This window comes from Neophocaena asiaeorientalis, unplaced genomic scaffold, assembly GCF_003031525.2.
Source record: "Neophocaena asiaeorientalis asiaeorientalis breed wild unplaced genomic scaffold, Neophocaena_asiaeorientalis_V1.1 scaffold91, whole genome shotgun sequence".
Taxonomy (NCBI): Eukaryota; Metazoa; Chordata; class Mammalia; order Artiodactyla; family Phocoenidae; genus Neophocaena; species Neophocaena asiaeorientalis.
In genome coordinates this window covers 139,608-158,454 of record NW_020173198.1, presented here as the reverse complement: position 1 = coordinate 158,454, position 18,847 = coordinate 139,608, and the positions used below count along the sequence as shown (strand labels likewise).

The following is an 18,847-nucleotide window of genomic DNA, read 5'->3' as shown; positions in this document are numbered from 1 at the left end:
CCCAGTGTAATCACAAGGGTCCTTATAAGAGGGAGGCAGGAGAGTTAAAAGGCAGAGAAGGTGATATGACATTGTAAGCAAAATCAATGAAAGAAATGTGACAGCGCTACGCTTCTAGCATTGAAGACGGCGAGGCTAAGAATTTTCAAACCCATTTCAAAACCAGCAACTCATGGCTCCTTTTTTTTTTTTAACAATGTTTCCCTCAATATCTCTCTTCTCTTGCATACTTTATTATAATTATCAAGAAGAAACCTAGTGATACCTTCAGTACTTTGCTTGGAAGTTTCCTTAGCTGGACCATCCAGTTTGTTTGGTTCATTTTCTACTTTCTGTATAACTACAGGTGACAGGGTTGGTAAACTTTCTGTTACTGTGTTATAAGACCCCCCTGCCTCTAGTGTCTAATCAGGTGTCCCTACATGCCTTAAAACCTGCACAGGTGGCCTCCTCAAAGTCTAAAATCTACTGTCAATTCATGTCCATTTAGGCTTTTACTGCTGCTCCCTTTAAAGTCCCTCTAGCTACCTCCTCCTGCCCAGTTCCAAAACTTCTGCCACGTTTTAGGTGTTTGTTACATTATCACCCTGCTTATGACACCAAAATCTGTATTATTTACTTAGCCATAGCAAATTACCCTAAAATTTAGGGTAATTAGCTTAAAACAACAAATTATTATCTCACAGTTTCTGTAGATTAGGAATCCAGGTGCGGTTTATCTAGATACCTTGGGTCAAGGTCTTTCATGAGGGTGTGGTCAAACCGTGAGCCAGGACTGCAGTCATCTCAAGGTTCAATTGGGAGAGAATCCCTTTCCAAACTCCCTCCTGTGAGTGTGGGCAGGCCTCAGGTCCTTGCTGGCCATTGGCTGGAGATATCAGTTCTTTTGCCACTTGGGCCTCTATAAGGCAGTTCACAGCATGCAGCTGGCTTCCTTCCAATCAAATAAGCAAGAAAGAGTACCCAAGACAGAAGAAACACTTTTGTGACCTAATCTCAGAAATAACATCCCGTCACTTTTGCCATATTCTAGTTGTTAGAAGCAAGTCACTAGATCCAGCTCACACTTAAAGGAAGGGGATTACACATGTCATGAATACCAGAAGCAGGGATCATGGGGGCTCAATCTCAGGGAGTGTGGCCACAAACACTTTTAGCATGAAAATAATTTAGAAAAAGTTTAATATTCTCCGTAAGATCAAGCCAGATTCAGAATTAGGCCTCATAACATGTCTGACACTTTCTCCTGTAAATTGTAGAAGCTTGACTGTCTGAAACCCTTGGGGAACCCGTCATTCTAGAAAGTCAGGTTTCTGGACAGATTTGTACCATTTAAGACCAAACCTTAATATTTTGGTGTAGAATTCCTCTGCATTTTGATGACATATTTCTTTACCTTCTTAAATAAATACTTGATCATAATTTAAATTTTCATTTCATCCAAAGGAAATTACTGTATGTGTTATAAACAGAAAAATGCCCATCTTCTCTTTATATAGGATATAGAACTATTGGTCCCTTTCTTAAAAAACTCAAGGCTTCCTGTCTGCCTTTTATAATTTCTGTGTCTTCCTTTGTTTCATTTGTCACTTCTCAGTTATCAGTACTTGCCCATTGCCTTCCTGTTTGCTGTATCTGATTGCTACAGGTTGAGACCAGATAACTTACGATGGTTAAAACTGTGTAAAGGAAAAGGGACCTAATGGAGGACTGGATCTGCAGTCTGCAAGTGTGTTAACGACACCCATTTTAGCTGCTTGGAGACTTTTGTTTACACCTTAATTGTAAACTATTACTACAGGTGAGGCTGTGATAACAGGTGAAGTGGTACTGGGCATAGTTGGTCAGTTTCTGATTAATCTTGTAAGAAAGCTGAAAGTGGCCAGAGGACAAGTAACAAGAATGATATAGGGCTTCCCTGGTGGCGCAGTGGTTGAGAGTCTGCCTGCCAATGCAGGGGACATGGGTTCGTGCCCCAGTCCAGCCTGCGCGTCCAGAGCCTGTGCTCCGCAACGGGAGAGGCCACAACAGTGAGAGGCCAGCATACCGCAAAAAAAAAAAAAAAAAGAATGATACATTGCTTGCTTCAGCCAGTATTCAGAACCCCTTCTTTCTTGGGTTTTTGAAACTTCACAGGCAGCTTAGATAAATTCTCCTCCCTTCTCTAGCTCCGTAGCCTAGGTAATTCCACGATTGAAGGCTTTGCTTATAACAGAGTTAATTATACCTCACTCCAGAAATTTGAATCTGACTTTAGTCTATAAACCCAAAACAACAAATACAATTTACTTTTCTATTTAAGTTATTTCTTTTGAAATGGTATACGTCACCAGCCAAAGCCTCTCAAATGGAAGCGTGCTGTCACTGTCACAAGTAAAAGCTATAAGGCAGGGTTAAATATGCGGAGCTCACTTTTTTTTTTTTTGCAGTATGCGGGCCTCTCACTGTTGTGGCCTCTCCCGTTGCGGAGCACAGGCTCCGGACGCGCAGGCTCAGCGGCCATGGCTCACGGGCCCAGCTGCTCTGTGGCATGTGGGATCCTCCCGGACCAGGGCACGAACCCGTGTCCCCTGCATCAGCAGGCGGACTCTCAACCACTGCGCCACCAGGGGAGCCCTCACATTTTTATATGCATTTCTTTTAGACCTTGTTTAGTGTTTTGCTCTGTGAGAAGATCAAGAGCAGTGTGGTAATCTTTATAAATTGTTAGACACAGACCAGGAGGCCTGCTCGAGGGGGCAAGGGTGGAACTGAGAAAGTATTCCTTGTGGTATTCAGGCTTTGAGAAACTTCTTTCAGAATCGCAAAATGTTAGAGCTTGGAAGGGAGTGGTTAAAAAAAAAACCACTTAGTCCTTTTCCCTCAGCTCCAGTGTCTTTCACATAGTTAACAATACAGCTGAAGTTTATGGGAAATACACATCTCTCCTTCTTATCTTTTTTCTCTGCATAACATAGAATTCCTTTTCCAGTAGTAATGTGTTCCTTTACTTAGCAGTCTTATAAATAGTGGTTTCCAGCTTCTGCAAAGCTTTTAGCCACGTTGCTCACGTGGACCTCAGAGAACATACATACTATGAGTACACCCTCACCACATGTTTCTTTAAAACTAAGTACTATTGGGTCCTTTAATTTTAGCACCTCTTCTTCTCCTTTTCTATCTACAGCTTTGCAGAGACCACCAAACTAGAGACCCCAAACCCGTTTGTCACCACTAAAACGTAATATATGAAGATGGAAAGCTGTTGTAGGAATAGTAAATGACTTAGCAGAGTGGAAGATAGCTGAATTTATATGCCTGAAAAAGGGGGGATGCAAGCAAGCAGAGGAACAAGAAACAAGCCAGTTCACCCTGAACCCTACAGAAGTTCAGGGATTTGGAAACATCAGGTATTAGGGGAGGGGGATGAGGTCTGATACTAAAAAGAGAGAGATCAAAAGTCTGTATAGAGCAGTTAGACTTGAGATCACCACCCTTCCCTTCCCCTTGCAGAAGAAGTACATTCTCTTAGAGAGAAAATAGGGACATTAGGAATAGAGTTAGGGCTCCAAATTGAAAATCAGAGCATTAAGTGAAAGTCTGCTTTCTGAAAAAATAAATTATCATTAGATGATGCCTCAATTCTCTACCTCTACCCAGCTGAAGAATGCTGGTACCAAGGTAAGAGATTGTGGTGCTTTCTCTACATTCTTAACTACCCCCCAAAAAAAGCCTACAAACATGATACATGGAGAACCCTGACCAAATAAAAGCTGGCTGAGGAAGTATACCTGCAGTTAGACTCAACCCTCATAAATGGAGTTCTGCTTCATAGCCAAGACTCACTGGACATCTGTAGAACTTCTCTAACATGAAAGAGACTAAAAGAAAGATAAAAAAGAACCTCAGAGGAAACAACATGTAAAGAGCAAAATAAACGTAAATGAACTATAATTGACGTTCTTAAAAAGTAGAACAGGGACTTTCCTGGTGGCGCAGTGGTCAAGAATCCGCCTGCCAATGCAGGGGACACGGGTTCGAGCCCTATTCCGGGAAGATCCCAGATGCCGCGGAGCAGCTAAGCCCATGCACTACAACAACTGAGCCTGTGCTCTAGAGCCCACGAGCCACAACTACTGAGCCCGCCTGCTGCAACTCCTGAAGCCCGCGCACCTAGAGCGCATGCTCCGCAACAAGAGAAGCCACTGCAATGAAAAGCCTGCACACCACAACAAAGAGTAGCCCCTGCTCGACACAACCAGAGAAAACCCACACACAGCAACGAAGACCCAATGCAGCCATAAATAAATAAATTTATTTTAAATAAAACAACGTAGAACAAAAAGACCAAGAGATGACTTGGAGAGGAAAAAAAAATTAGAGGCTTAATTCAAGTGGTCTAACATTTGACTAATCGGAGTCCAAGAAAAATAGAGAAAATGATGAGTGGGAAATTATCAAAGTAATAATTTAAGGATATTCCCAAGAACAGAAGGACATGTATCTCCAGTACTGATGAGTGAAGAAAATGAGCCTCATCAAGGCACCTTATCATAAAATTATAGAACCACCAGGGATAAAGAGAAAATTCTTAAATCTTGCAGAGTGAAAACAAAGGTCACATACAAAGGACCAGGAATTAGAATGATATCAGCCATGCCAACAGAAACATGGGAAAATAGAAGACAATGGAGCAATGCCATAATTTCAGAGAGAAAATTACTACATTCTAGAATTATATAACTGGATGAACTTTCAGCCAGGTGTTAGGATAAGATAAAGACGTTTTCAGACATACAAAAAGATAAATACTGTATATTATCACTTATACATGGAACCAAAAAAAATAAAGCAAGCTAGAGAATATAACGAAAAGAAACAGGCTCACGGATATGGAAAACAAACTAGTGCTTACCAGTGGGGAGAGGGAAGGGGGGCGGGTCAAGATAGAGGTAAGGGATTAAAAGGTACAAACTACTATTGTAAAATAAATAAGTTACAAAGATACATTGTACACCACAGGGAATATAGCCAACATTTTATAATAACTATAAATGGAGTATAATTTTTAAAAATTATGAATCACTGTGTTGTACACCTGAAACTTATGTAATATTGTAAATCAACTATACCTCAATTTTTTTTTTTTTTTGGATAGGAAAGTAGGATTTATTGGTGGGCATGAGTAAGGAGGGGACAGCGCCAAGGCTGTCATGCGGGCAGGGCCCGCCATTCATCCAGGGGCCACGATTAGGGATGTATTTGACTCCACAGCCTTCTGGGATGAGCTGCTTTTCTGGCACCATGTTTTCAAATTCATCTGCATTAAACTTAGTGAATCCCCACTTGGAGATTTGGATCTTCTGGCAGCCAGAGAACTTGAACTTGGCCCTGCAGAGGGCCTCAAGCACATGCTCCTTGTTCTGCAGCTTGGTGCGGATGGACATTATGACTTAGCCTATGAGAACTCTGGCCACTGTGCCCTGGGGCTTTCCAAAGGCACCGCGCATACCCGTCTGGAGCCTAGAGTGGGGACAGCATCCAGTCGTTAATGTCCACTGGAAAGGGCTGTCTCCAAGGTCCCTTAGGGCAACCCATACAGGCAAAGGGCTGCATACACTACCGAGGAGGCTGCTGTTTGCAGCCATTGTGCACCGGGCCCGGCCCCCATGGGGATATACCTCAATTTAAAAAAAAGAAAGAAAGGGAAAATGGGGGAAATGGGCAAAAGATCTGCATAGACACACTTTGCTGAAGGAAAATATACCAATGGCAGCTAAGCATATGAAAAGGTGCTCAACATTGTATGTCATTAGGAAAATCCAAATTAAAGCAATGAGATACCTCTACGCACCTAGTAGAATGGCCAAAATTCAAAACACTGACACCACCATATCATTGTGAGGATGTGGAGTAACAGAAACCTCATACATTGCTGGTGGGAATGCAAAATGGTACAGCCACTTGGAAGACAGCTTGGCAGTTCCTTATAAAATTAAACATACACTTACCTTGTAATCCAGCAGTCACATTCCTTGGTATTTACCCAAATGAGTTGAAAACTTATGTTCACACAGAACCTGTACACAGATGTTTACAGCAGCTTTGTTCATAATTGCTACAACTTGTAATTTGTAAGCCACCAAGATGTCCTTCAGTAGGTGAATGGGTAAATAAATATCCAGGCAATGGAACATTATTCAGTGATTAAAAGAAGTGAGTTATCAAGTTGCAGAAAGACGTAGAGGAACCTTAAGTGCATATTACTAAGTGAAAGAAGCCAATCAAAAGGCTGCATACTGTATGATTCCAACTCTATGGAGATAGTAAAAAGATTGGGGGAAGGTAGGGAGGGCTAAATAGATGGAGCACAGGGCATTTTTATGCTAGTGGAACTATTCTGTGTGCTACTGTAATGGTGGATACATGTGTCAAAACCATAGAAAGTACAACACAGAGAGTGAACCCTAGTGCAAACTAAAACTTCAGTTAATAACAGTATATCTATGCTGGTTTGTTAATTGTAACAAATGTACCACAGTAACGCAGGATGTTAATAATTGGGGAAAACTGTAGGAGAGGGAGAGGAAGTATATGGGGACTCTGCTTTCAACTCAGTTTTTCTGTAAACCTAAATCTGCTCTACAAATAAAGTCTATTATTTAAAAAGTATATGAGGCAATTATTAGCTTTAGCTAAAACAGCACAAATTGTGTAAGAAAATGTAACTGATATTTATATTGTCATAATAATGAAAACTTACAGAATGTGGCTTTAAACAAAAATTATTGTTTAATTTTTGAGAGACTAGAGGAAGGGAAGTATTATGATCTAATATCCTCATCTGTCATAATAGAAAGTCTGTGTAACAGAAGTGAACGTCTGAACGTGTTCCTATCCAAAGGCGTTTCCTCCCCTGTGTACCCAAGCCCATCTCCCTGTTTCCTATATCATCACATTTTGCATTCCAGCAGAATCTTTCCCATCAACAAACAAACATGCCTTTAATTCTTCTGTCTTAACACACACACACACACACACACCCTACACTTATGCCAGGTGCCCTGCCACTGCCATTCCATTTCTTTGCTTCCCTTTACTTAAAAGCTCATTTTCTGTACTCCTGTCTCCAGTTCCACTCCCTCTATTTTTTCTTACATTCACTCCATTCAGAATTTCACAACTACCATTCTACTTAATTCGCTCTTGTCAAGGTCACAGTGACCTTCACGTTGCTTAGCCAATGGTGAGTTATCATCTTGTCTCCCAGTAGGAGACTCTTTTGATACAATTGATTACTCCCTCCTTGATATGTTTCCTTCACCTGGCTTCTAGACACCACTTTTTAAATTTTTCCTTCTGTGTCATTGGTGGCCTCTTCTCAGTCTTCTTTGCTGATTCTTCCTTTTCTCCCTGATCTCTTAATGTTAGAATGCCCCCATATCTCAGTCTTAAGTCCTCTGCTCTTCTCTCTCTACCCTGAGCACCTGAGTTATCTCATCAGGTATCAAGTTTTAAATACCATCTATAAGTTGATGATTCTCAAATTTATAGATCCCAGCCCAGACCTCTTCCATGAACCCTAGATTTGTATATCTAACTGGCTACTTGACATTTTCATTTATTGTCTAATAGACATCTGAAGCTTAACATTTCTGAAATTGAACCCCTGAATATCTGCTATATCCAGGACCTTTCCCAACTGAGTTGATGGCAACTTCATATTTCCAGTTGGTAGTTGCTTAGGCCAAAAGCCTTGGAGTCATCCTTGACTCCCCTTTGCTCTCTCACATTCCACATCCAGTCTGTTAGGAAATCTAGACATGATTAGGAAAAGAAAATCCACAAACGTACCACTTCTCACCACCTCCACCACTGCCTCCTTGTCATCCTGTCTTGTCTGGATTACTGCTGTTGCCTCCGCACTTCTGTCCTTGGCCCTTTACAGTCTAAACAGAGCAATTAGCAAAAAGATGACCCTTTTAAAATCTAAGCCCCATCATGGTACTTAGTAGCCTCCCATTTCACTACACTGGACAAATTAATTTCTCTGTGCCTCCGTTGCTTCATCTGTAAAAAGAGAATACTACCTCCCTCAGGAGATTGTGGGATTCGATAAGGTGATAAATGTGAAACGCATGCTCAACACTAACCTGGTGCAGAGAAAATAATAAAGTTTAGCTGCTGTTCGTATTATTTTTATTGCCAATGCACCCTCTAAATCAGAAGCCTACTTTTGTTGTTCTTCAGTGTTTGAGGTGGGAGGGTTCTGTAGGAGCATTTGGATTCTGACTGTCTAGCTCATTTCTGTCTAGCAAAATCCTCAGTTCATTAGTACCAGAGATTAGTATGTCCAGAAACACTGTTCCTTTAGCCAGAGGAAATTCCACTCCTAACTTTGCCGTACTTGGTTTCCTGCACTAAATAGGAACTGCTTTGTCAGTAGAAAGTGTTCTTTTTGTCAGTACTGTAGTTCCTAAATTTTGAAGCACTTTTTCCTTAAAGGATAATGAGAGGAGACAGCTTCCCACTTATTTATTTTTTTTTTGCGGTACGCGGGCCTCTCACTGTTGTGGCCTCTCCCGTTGCGGAGCACAGGCTCTGGATGCGCAGGCTCAGTGGCCATGGCTCACAGGCCCAGCCGCTCCGCGGCATGTGGGATCTTCCCGGACCGGGGCACGAACCCGCGTCCCCTGCATCGGCAGGCAGACTCTCAACCACTGCACCACCCGGGAAGCCCCCGACTTATTTTTTGATTGAGGCTTTTGTCTGATGTCTTATCCTGAACCCCCCCTTTTTTTTTTTATTACATTTGTAACATCACATTTTTAAGGTTTTGGTTTTTCCCCCCTTTCATGTAAGCCTTACCTCTCTGGAACTGTTGTTTTCTGGAAGACACTTATAATATTTAATGTTCCCACTTGTATTTTCTGTCATGCCTTACAACACACCAAAAAGAGAAGGGGAAATTTAACAGATTTGCTAATAGTAGTAAAATGCAAAGAGCGTGGTATAATGGGAGAGTGCTGAGCCAGGGCCTTCTGAGCCTCACTCTGCCACTCACTAGCTGTATGACCCCGTGGGCTTGCGTTGAACCTTCTGCTTGAATTCTAGCAGAAGAGGCTAGCTAAGAGAGAGGAGAGTTGGTTTCTGAGAGGATGCGAGGAATATAAGAAAAGTTTCTTAGGGACCAAACCCACTAACACTGGAAGAAGCACTGGGGCAAGCAAACTTGTTCAGGTTCGGTAAAGGAGCCAAGGCACAGGACCCTAGGCCTGAGCAGCTTATGCTTAGAGACTTGGAGGATGGGGGTTGGGACTCAGTTCCCTGAATAGAGGGAGAAGGAAAGACACTTGAGAATCTGGTAAAAAGCAAAAACAAAAAACCTATTCTAATGGCTTGAGCCCCTGCTTTGGATATAGTGTCTGCTTGTCCCACAGATAGTAGAGACAGGCACAGTGGAAGTCAGTATTAACATGATACACACACACTTCCTACATCAGAAAGCTGGAACAGGAATACAGTGTTATATGTTAATTATATCTCAGTAAAACTGGGGGGAAATGAAGAAAGCTGGAACACTCTCTGGACTGTGGTGCTGGAGTAAAGCAAACAGGATTCTGACATGCAGCTTCTTCAGGGAGCAGTTAGGCCAACCCTCCAGTGACCTGGGACTCTTTGAGGGTATGAAGGTTTCGAGGCACTCCTAACAGCTGCATTTTTGTTATCCTGCACTCACCTCAGCTTCCAGCGTGATGCATATCTAAAGAAATATCTTATGCATAAGCCTCTTCGCTCTGCTTTAATTTAGCCTTCCTAGAACTGTAGCAGTGACCCTAAGGAATAGACCAGGTTTTAGAAATTGCAGAGAAAGAGACAGGAAAACAGTACATTCATTCTCTCAATCTCAGAAGGAATACTGCTACTTTTAGGAGTGGATCAGTCATCTTATGACCAAGTAAAAATCCTTTAGGTCTGTAGGCTTTAGTATTCACCATTTAGAGGATTTCTTTGTGCTCTGAGGAGCTACCCAGTGACTCTCTTCCCAATGACAATCCATAGTTTCTTCCTGTAGTTTCTCGAGCCCAGCAGTTATCAAACTGTAGCTGATGGAGACTTTCTTCACTCTTGATTGACATGAATAGTTCCCAGTTTTTTTCTGTTGTTGACAGTGTTGAAACAAACATCTTTGCACTTAAAATGTGTGTGTATGTGTGTGTGAAAGAGAGAGCAAGACAGAGCGAGAGTAGTAAATTCCTAAGCTACTGGCTTGTTTTGTTATTGAAGTGTAACATACGTAGAGAAAAGTATCCAAGTCATAGCTCAATAAATGATCACAAAATGAACACATCTTTATAATCGCTACCCATATCAAGACAGAAAACTACCAGCACGCTGGAAGCCTCTCTCATCCCCCTGCCAATCACCACCACCCTGCTCCTCCCCAGAGTAAACAGTATCCCGATTTCTAACATCAGAGTTGCTTTGCCTATTTTTGAGCTTTAAAAGTTTTAAATGGAGACATGTGTCAATAGTATATTATTTTTGGAGATCTGGCTTGTTTCTTCTCATCATTATGTGTTGGGATTCATCTACATTGTTGGTTTAGTAGTAGTTCATTTTTAAAATTGCAGTATGGTATATCATTATATAGATAAACACATTTATTTATTCGTTCTAACTGTACTGCTCTGCAGTGCCACCTTTGTCATAAACCAGTTATCTCTAAATGGGGGTCTGTTTCTGGACTCTTCATTTTGTTTCATTAATATATTTGTCTATCCTCGTGCCAAAACCTTACCGCCTTGATTATAGCTATGTTTTTTGTATGTATAGGTGTATAATATTCTATTATGATAGAATAAGTCCTTCCACTTTGTTCCTTTTAAGATTACCTTGATTATTCTTGGCCCTATGCATTTCCATAAAACTTTTACAATCAGCTTGAAATTATTCCTACCCCTATCCCTACCCCTACCCCTACCCCTACCCCAAAAAAGCATGCTAGAATTTTTATTGGAAATCCTTTGAGGAGAATGGACAGCTTTACTATGTTGAATGCTACAATCCCTGAAAGTGGTGTGTCTCTCTATTTATTTGGTCTTTAATTTCTCTCAATAATATTTTATAGTTTTCTATGTAAACATCTTACACACCTTTTAAAAAACTATTTCCTAATTATTGCTGCTATTAGAAACATACTTTTATATGTTGAAAAGAGTAAGTTTTTAATTATAAGATTTTATAAGGTTAAAAGTATATATCATTTTAAGAACCACCTAATATTCAAATTATTATGGGAATATTGGGTACATTAAGAAAAGTGAAGCTGAATTAAATCAGAGTTGTAAGGTTGGAGATGTCAGAAGGAAATCAGGAGGAGCCTATTCCTAAATTATGTGAATTCTGTGTTGGTTGCTGGAGAGAGAAGGCTTGGGCTTGCTTTCTCTCTCAGCTAAAATGATTGTAACTTGGAATGTTAGGATGCTTTTCTTTCTTCTTCAGAGACTCTACGACCTCTCCCAGCCAGCCCACAAGTTGGGAGCACCCAGGCAAAAGTAGAGCAAGTGGGGTCAGAGTGAATAGGGATTTCACTCAGTCCTCAACTCAGGCTGCTTCTGAACTGACGGGCTTCCCTCCCGTTCTAAAACTTGCCAAAAATGAAGCAGTGAACCCATCCACTATCAGTCCTTGCAAGCATCCCAAAGTGATGATGACAATACCTGTTTCCTTAAACTCATACTTGGCTTTGTTTTTCCAGGTCTATAAAGGAGAATTTCAGCTACCTGAATTTCTTAAAGGAAAACCTCAGGTACTGTGTCCGCTTCCTCCTCTTGATATACAATAATAGATGGGCTCTCGCATTGAAGTAATCTTTTCAAAGAGATAATGCTATGTGCTGGTGGTAGAAAGACTGGCTTCTGCAGGGATATCAGCTCGGTGCTTTGTGACCACCTAGAGGGGTGGGATAGGGAGGGTGGGAGGGAGACGCCAGAGGGAGGAGATGTGGGGATATATGTATATGTATAGCTGATTCACTTTGTTATAAAGCAGAAGCTAACACACCATTGTAAAGCAATTATACTCCAATAAAGATGTTAAAAAACAGAAAAAAGACTGGCTTCTGGTAATTGTTGGTTTTAACAGTCTGTGTTAAACAGATTTGTTAAATTTAACAATTTAACACAGTCTGAATTTCAGCGGGCTCAGTGTCTTCCAAGAGTAGGGAAATACTTTATTGATAACTAAAATCTGATTGCTTGAGGTCGCCCACAAGCTACACAGTATTCCACATATAAGGAGCCTGCCTTGGTGAATCTGCTCCAGGCTTCTGATACCTAACTTGAAATAAAAATGTATAGCCACCCTTTGTTCTTATTACATATACATCCATGGCCTTTTCATTTTTCTCATTTGGAGCCTAGAAGACTTGTGAATACATTATACACACAGCCATTGACCCTCAACTGCTAAGTCCCCCAAGTTGGGAATGGATGGTATGAGTCTGAAGTTTATAACTTTTACTTTTTAAAAAATTAATTAAAACAGATCCAGAATTCTCCTTGTAATGTCACACTGTCACTTACTTGGATTCCAATATTGTTTCTTGAGTTGAAGAGAAATAGGTGACGTTACGGCCGACAGGCCTAGAGTAGCCCAGAGTGTCCTGCGTGAGCACATCACCTGCCATTCCTATGCAGTAGTGGGAAGAAATCAATGACTACAGCCTGAGTCCAGCAGAAGACTCCCCTGTCCAGCATGGTGATAATACATGTTGCCTCCAGGCTGCTGCTATCAGTGATTAGCTTGTTAATAGGAAATGAAGACCCAGCACTGAACTCAGTTTCTAAAAGTGTTCCAGATCTGTGTTGTTGAGGGGAACCTCACAGATTGTGTGAAGTTGTGTTGCCTAAAGCAAGCCTAGAGTACATGGGCTTCTCTGTAAGAGCAGCTGTGTCTCACACCAGGATTGAAGGCTCTGTCTTCTCAGATCCTTGTCTCATAACAACCATCAATAACTGATACATATTACTTGAGTATTTAAACTACTTTCATGGTATATGCTTATTAACATATGTTTAATTTTAATCCATCCATTCATTCATTTATTTAAAAATGTCTACTGAATTACTTTTATGTGTGAGAAATTGAAATAAGGCCTCAAGAGTCAGAGGAAAAAAAAAGATCTTCTCAGAGGAACTCCTTATCTATCCAAAAGACTCTGATCAGCTTTTGCAGACAAAGGGGCACAGGGGCCCTGAGCCTTGGCTGGGCAAGATGTGCCAGAAACCTGGATGGATTCGTGAACAAGTTGTCACTCACTTACAGGCTATGGTAACTGGAGCCAGAGAATAATCCAAGAGGGAGAGTCTTGAAGAAATGTCAAATCCAAGGGCTGTTTTGCATAGTAAGTCTGAAGGAGTCAAGAAAGGGAATTTGAGACTAAAACTAAAGGGACACCCCTGCTTCACAGCATACATAAAAATCATTTCCAGGTTGGTTATAGGCCTAAATGTGAAAGGCAAAATAATAAAGTTTCTAGGAGGCAATAAAGGAGAATATCTTCATGACCTTAAGAGAGAGGGATTTCTTAAGTGAGTTATAAAAAATACTGATCATTAATTTAATTAAATTAATTAATTTATTTAAACATCTTTATTGGAGTATAATTGCTTTACAATAGTGTGTTAGTTTCTGCTTTATAACAAAGTGAATCAGCTATACATATACATATATCCCCATTTCTCCTCCCTCTTGCGTCTCCACCCTCTCACCCTCCCTATCCCACCCCTCTAGGTGGTCACAAAGCACCTAGCTGATCTCCCTGTGTTATGCGGCTGCTTCCCACTAGCTAGCTATCTGTTTTACATTTGGTAGTGTATATATTAGTCCATGCCACTCTCTTACTTCGTCCCAGCTTACCCTTCCCCCTCCCCATGTCCTCAAGTCCATTCTCTACATCTGCATCATTATTCCTGTCCTGCCCCTAGGTTCTTCATAACCATTTTTTTTTTTTAGATTCTATATATATGTGTTAGCATACGGTATTTGTTTTTCTCTTTCTGACTTACTTCACTCTGTATGACAGACTCTAGGTCCATGCACCTCACTACAAATAACTCAATTTTGTTTCTTTTTATGGATCATTAATTTTAAAATGGATAATTTGGACTACATTAAAATTGAGAACATTTACTTATTAGAAAGCATCATAAAGACAGTAAAAAAGGACACCTTAAGGGGGGGAAATTTTTGAAACAAAAGATTCATCAGTATAGAGAATTCCTACAAATAAATAAGGAAAAGGTAATAAAAAATTGGGCAAAAGACTTAACATAGGCACTTCAAGCCCCGTTCTGGTTAGTTTCATTTAATGTATCACACACATACTAGAAAAAAGCCTATAAAAGGCTTTTATTTAATGTCTAATACATGAGAAAACTGAAGCACACAGAACTCTCAGGATTACATTTAGCTAGAATTCTGACAAAACTCAGGAAAGTGCTATACTTAAGATTATAGTCTTGGGAATTCCCTGGCGTCCAGTGGTTAGGACTCTGCACTTCCACTGCCGGGGGCCCGGATTCGATCACTGGTGGGGGAACTAAGATCCCGCAAGCCACACGGTGTGGCCAAAAATATATATATATAGTTTTGTTATAAAGAAAACAATTCAAGACCAACCAAATGAAGAGACACATTGGACAAGGTCTGGGAGAGTCTCAGACTCAGAGTTCCTGTGCCCATTCCCTGTGGAATCAGTGTACTTCTCCCTCAGAGCACATCAGTGTGATCACCAACCAGGGCGCTCCCCTGAACTTCGGCATCCAGAGTTTTTACTGAAGTCTAAGTACATAGGCATGATTGATTGACTCATTGGCATGGACTTGAACTCAATCCCCAGTCATAGTCCCCTTCCCAGAAGCTGGGCTAGCTCAGAGCCCCAACCCTCAAATCACAGGTTGGTCTTCCTGGTGACCAGCCCTCATCCTGAGTCATCTCATCTCTTAGCAGAAACTCAGGTATGATCTAAGAGGCTCATGAATAACAAAGACACTCCTGTTACCTGGAAAATTCCAAGGATTTAGAGTCTCCCTACCAGGAACGAGAGCCAAAGGCCAGTCATCTTCTTTATTATACAACAGTAGCAGACGGAATTCATTAGAAAGTCTCTGATCACAGCCTGCAAGCTACACCTGATATTTTGACAAGAGCAGTCACTTCTCATGCTAACCAACGTTAAAACATCTTTTGCTTCCTTCCACAGACTGAGCAAGTGGAATAACAGAGCCAGGAACCTCTTGCATACTTGAGGTGAGGTTGGGGACATTGCTGGGTCTTTGGGTTTCACTGCTTAGGCTCTCGGGAGGCAGCGCAGCAGGTGGAGGGCACAGCCCTGGGGTCAGTTCACCTGCTTTGGAATCTTGGCTCTGTGTGGCATTGAGCAAGTTACTTAACTTCTCTGTGTCTTAGTTTCTGCATCTGTAAAATGAGGACGATGTTAATAAGAGAGTGGTAGAATTAACCATGATAATGTCTGCCAGAAGCCTGGCACATAGTAAGCACTCAAACAGTGTTAGTTATTATTTTCAGTATGAGGAGGGGTTTAAAATGATAAAATATTTTAGCTGAAAGAAACCTGAAGGCCATCAACCTCAACCACCTGTTTACTGATAAGGAAACTGATCCTAGAGAGAGGATTTGTCAAGTTCACATCATAGGTCGGAAAAACCCAAGGCTAAAGAGCACCGTCTCCTGACATCCAGCCGGGGATTCTTTCACCACCCTGTGCTGCTTCCTCTGCATGCTGGATGTGCAGATGTTTTTGCGCTAATATTTTCGGGAGTTGCCTGGTTGGTTTTTCAACCTTGCTGATGTTAATGCATTATGCTGTCTTAATGTTTGTAACCTATGTTGTCTCATTGTAGTTAAAGGCTACAGTGTGGAGCAGGACTTATCAGCCCTTTCTATCTGAGTAATCATCAGGTGCATGTCCAGGGATACCAGCCAATTAGTGGCAAAGCTGGTTTCTGAACCTAGACCTCCTGACATGGCTGCTCAGACCTCACACCCCTATCCCACACTTTCTTAAGATTCTGTTTTGCTCTGAATATTTTGGTTATGCCTTAGATCATTTGGAACTTGAAAAGCTTTCTTTAAAATATGATTTTTCCTGGGAATTCCCTAGCAGCCAAGGGGTTAGGTCTCCGTGCTTCCACTACAGGGGGCAGGGTTTGATCCCTGGTCGAGGAAGTAAGGTTCCACAGCCGTGCAGTGTGGGGAAAAAAATTAAATAAAGTAAAATAAAATAAAATACTAAAATAAATAAAAAGAAAACCTATTATAAAAAAGTAAAAAATAAAATCTGTTTTTTTCTTATAGTTTTGTTTGCTGTTTTATTTTTATTTTATATAATAACCATGTATTGAGTGTGTACTCCATACCAGGTGTAAAATACCAAGCATCATATATATATATATAGTATATATATGATATATTATATGATATCTATAATAAGTATATATATTATTCATATATATACATATATGAATGATTTCATTCAAGTTTCAAACCACTCTGGCAAGTAGGTGATATTATTCCTCTTCTACTGTTGAGAAAATTGAGATTGAATAATTTGATTTGAATAAGAGGTTCTTATGACTTGCTGTGTGCTAGTAGATTATAGATGGAAAAAACACATGAATGCTCCTATGCCATGTCAAAATCACGGATGGCAGTGAGTTAATATTCATAGGTTTTAGGAATTATGATTGCCTTTTTTGCTAAGAAGCAAATGCTAAATGTAGACTTCAACTCGATGGGCATACAGGTATAACAGCCGTTATCAGGCCTTGGATAATTTTGTTTATTCAAAAATCCTTTCAAAAGTATAGATAGGGCTTCCCTGGTGGCGCAGTGATTGAGAGTCCGCCTGCCGATGCAGGGGACGTGGGTTCATGCCCCGGTCCGGGAGGATCCCGCATGCCGCAGAGCGGCTGGGCACGTGGGCCATGGCCGCTGGGCCTGCGCGTCCGGAGCCTGTGCTCCGCGACGGGAGAGGCCACAGCAGTGAGAGGCCCACGTACCGAAAAAAAAAAAAAAGTATAGATAAATTCCCTCCTGGAAACATGCATACAGGGATTCGTTACTGACCAGCTGTTTTACAAGACAGAATGCAGTGTCAGTGGACTCCAGCCTTGAGTGGCCTCCACAGCAGCATTTCATCCTTGTTTGCTTATCGAGGCTTGTAGGTGCCCACGTGCAATGAGAGAAGGACTCGGGAGAAGCCAGGAAGACATCAAAGCATCTCAAGACAAATCATAGTCTTTCTCTTGTCTTTCGGATCCCTTTGGCATATGAACGACAGTCACTGTGTTTCCTAAAGCTTCCTTTAAAGAATTTCAGTATCCACTTTTTCATACTGAGTCAGCATGTTCGACCCCTGGACGTTTGACGTCCCTGTCAGTGCCCCTGCAGTAGCTTCAGTTGCAGATGACAGGTGCAGTCATTTAGAAATGGGCAGGAACAGCCCTTGCTTTGGCTGCCATCCTTTTGTGTTGCACATCGAAGCTACTGGCAGGCATCTAAAAGCATCCCAGACTGAGGGAGAGTGTGCCTCTCTGGTAGTCCTGAGGCAGCTGTTCTCATAACGGTCCATCCCCCTACCTGTCTACCTGGCTTGTGCCAGGCCCACAGCTGGAAAGGAGGCGGTGTCGTGCAGGGGAGAACAAACTGACTGCATACCTGTAACACATTCTGTTTGTTTGCCCTAGGGAAGACTGCTGCCTTTTCAGTAGCAGAGAAGTTTCTAGGACTGGCTGTTTCTAGGACTGGCTGTCCCCTGCTGAGATCAGTGGAGTATAGGTACCATGGCCCGAATCTCCTTCTCATTTGCCAGTCTCTTCCCACTGAGAGGGTGAGATGTCAGCACACATTCGGACCCTCCTGAGTGACCTGCTTCTTCCCGAGTTCAGTGCTCTTGATTACGTGCACGGCCCTGTGGAGAAGGAGCCCAGGGAGGATGTGTGCTTTCTCTTAAAACTGCTCTGGTCCTCATCTTTTCTTACCAGATTCCAAACTTTGTTTTCAAGGGGAGGGTTTAAAGATGGGATTCTGTAAGCAAAATTGGGTAGTTTCATCTTGGAATAGGTTATCTGTACATGTTCTAATGTTTTGTAGAACACTTGTACCTGTTTAAATGTATTGATGTGGATAATATTAAATATCTTAATTATTTAAATAATTCATTGTATTGTTTCTGAGAAGTTGAGGAATTACCACATACATTTACAACTTGATGACTTTTGTATTTTATTTTTCAAAATAAAAGCTTTAAATGTGAAGCACTGGTAGTTTACATGTTTTCATTACTGTGATTTCTAAGAAGCAATAAGACCTATCAGATAATTATCTGATAAACAGTTTCTTCAGCTGCTGTATTTTAGATATTCCCCTCTATACGTCATAATTTCTTAGTGAAGTTTTTGCTATAATTTATTTCAGAGAGACCTGCTACCATCCTTTTGTCTCAGAATCCTGTTCTTCTCTTTCCTTCTCAATTCTCTGGTCTCCATAAATTCTAATTCCTCAGAAAGACTTTCCCTGATCCCCTTCCTGCCTGCCTTATTCACAATATCACCTTATCACACTTTGCAGTTTTTAATGGCTCTTAACTTCTTAAATTGTCTATCTCTTATACTAGATGGTAAGTTCCTAGAAGACAGAGACTGTGTCTTTTCTTGTCCATTTTTGTACCCCTGACACCTAGCAGAATGTCTGGCACATTGTAAGAACCTAGTAAAATATTTGGTAAATGATTAATCCTCCCAGACAGAAACTTCTAACATATCATTTTCAGATGAAGAAA

The 18,847-nt window shown here is 41.2% G+C and overlaps 1 protein-coding gene and 1 pseudogene across 2 annotated transcripts in view; one reads left to right on the top strand and one right to left on the bottom strand.

Annotated features, from left to right (window-relative positions):
• TPST1 (tyrosylprotein sulfotransferase 1) overlaps positions 1-18,323 on the top strand; it is a 110,649-nt gene extending 92,326 nt beyond the window's left edge. Inside the window, exons 4-6 of one of the 2 annotated variants that reach the window (XM_024744483.1) lie at positions 11,741-11,791; positions 15,248-15,294; positions 17,754-18,323. In XM_024744483.1, the coding sequence (XP_024600251.1) occupies positions 11,741-11,791; positions 15,248-15,265 (69 nt within the window). In that variant the 3' untranslated portion in view covers positions 15,266-15,294; positions 17,754-18,323. The remainder of the gene's footprint in view (positions 1-11,740; positions 11,792-15,247; positions 15,295-17,753) is intronic. The other variant, XM_024744484.1, reaches the window with a different exon arrangement.
• On the bottom strand, positions 5,546-5,665 carry LOC112399474 (uncharacterized; annotated as a pseudogene).
• Positions 18,324-18,847: the final 524 nt, after the last annotated feature.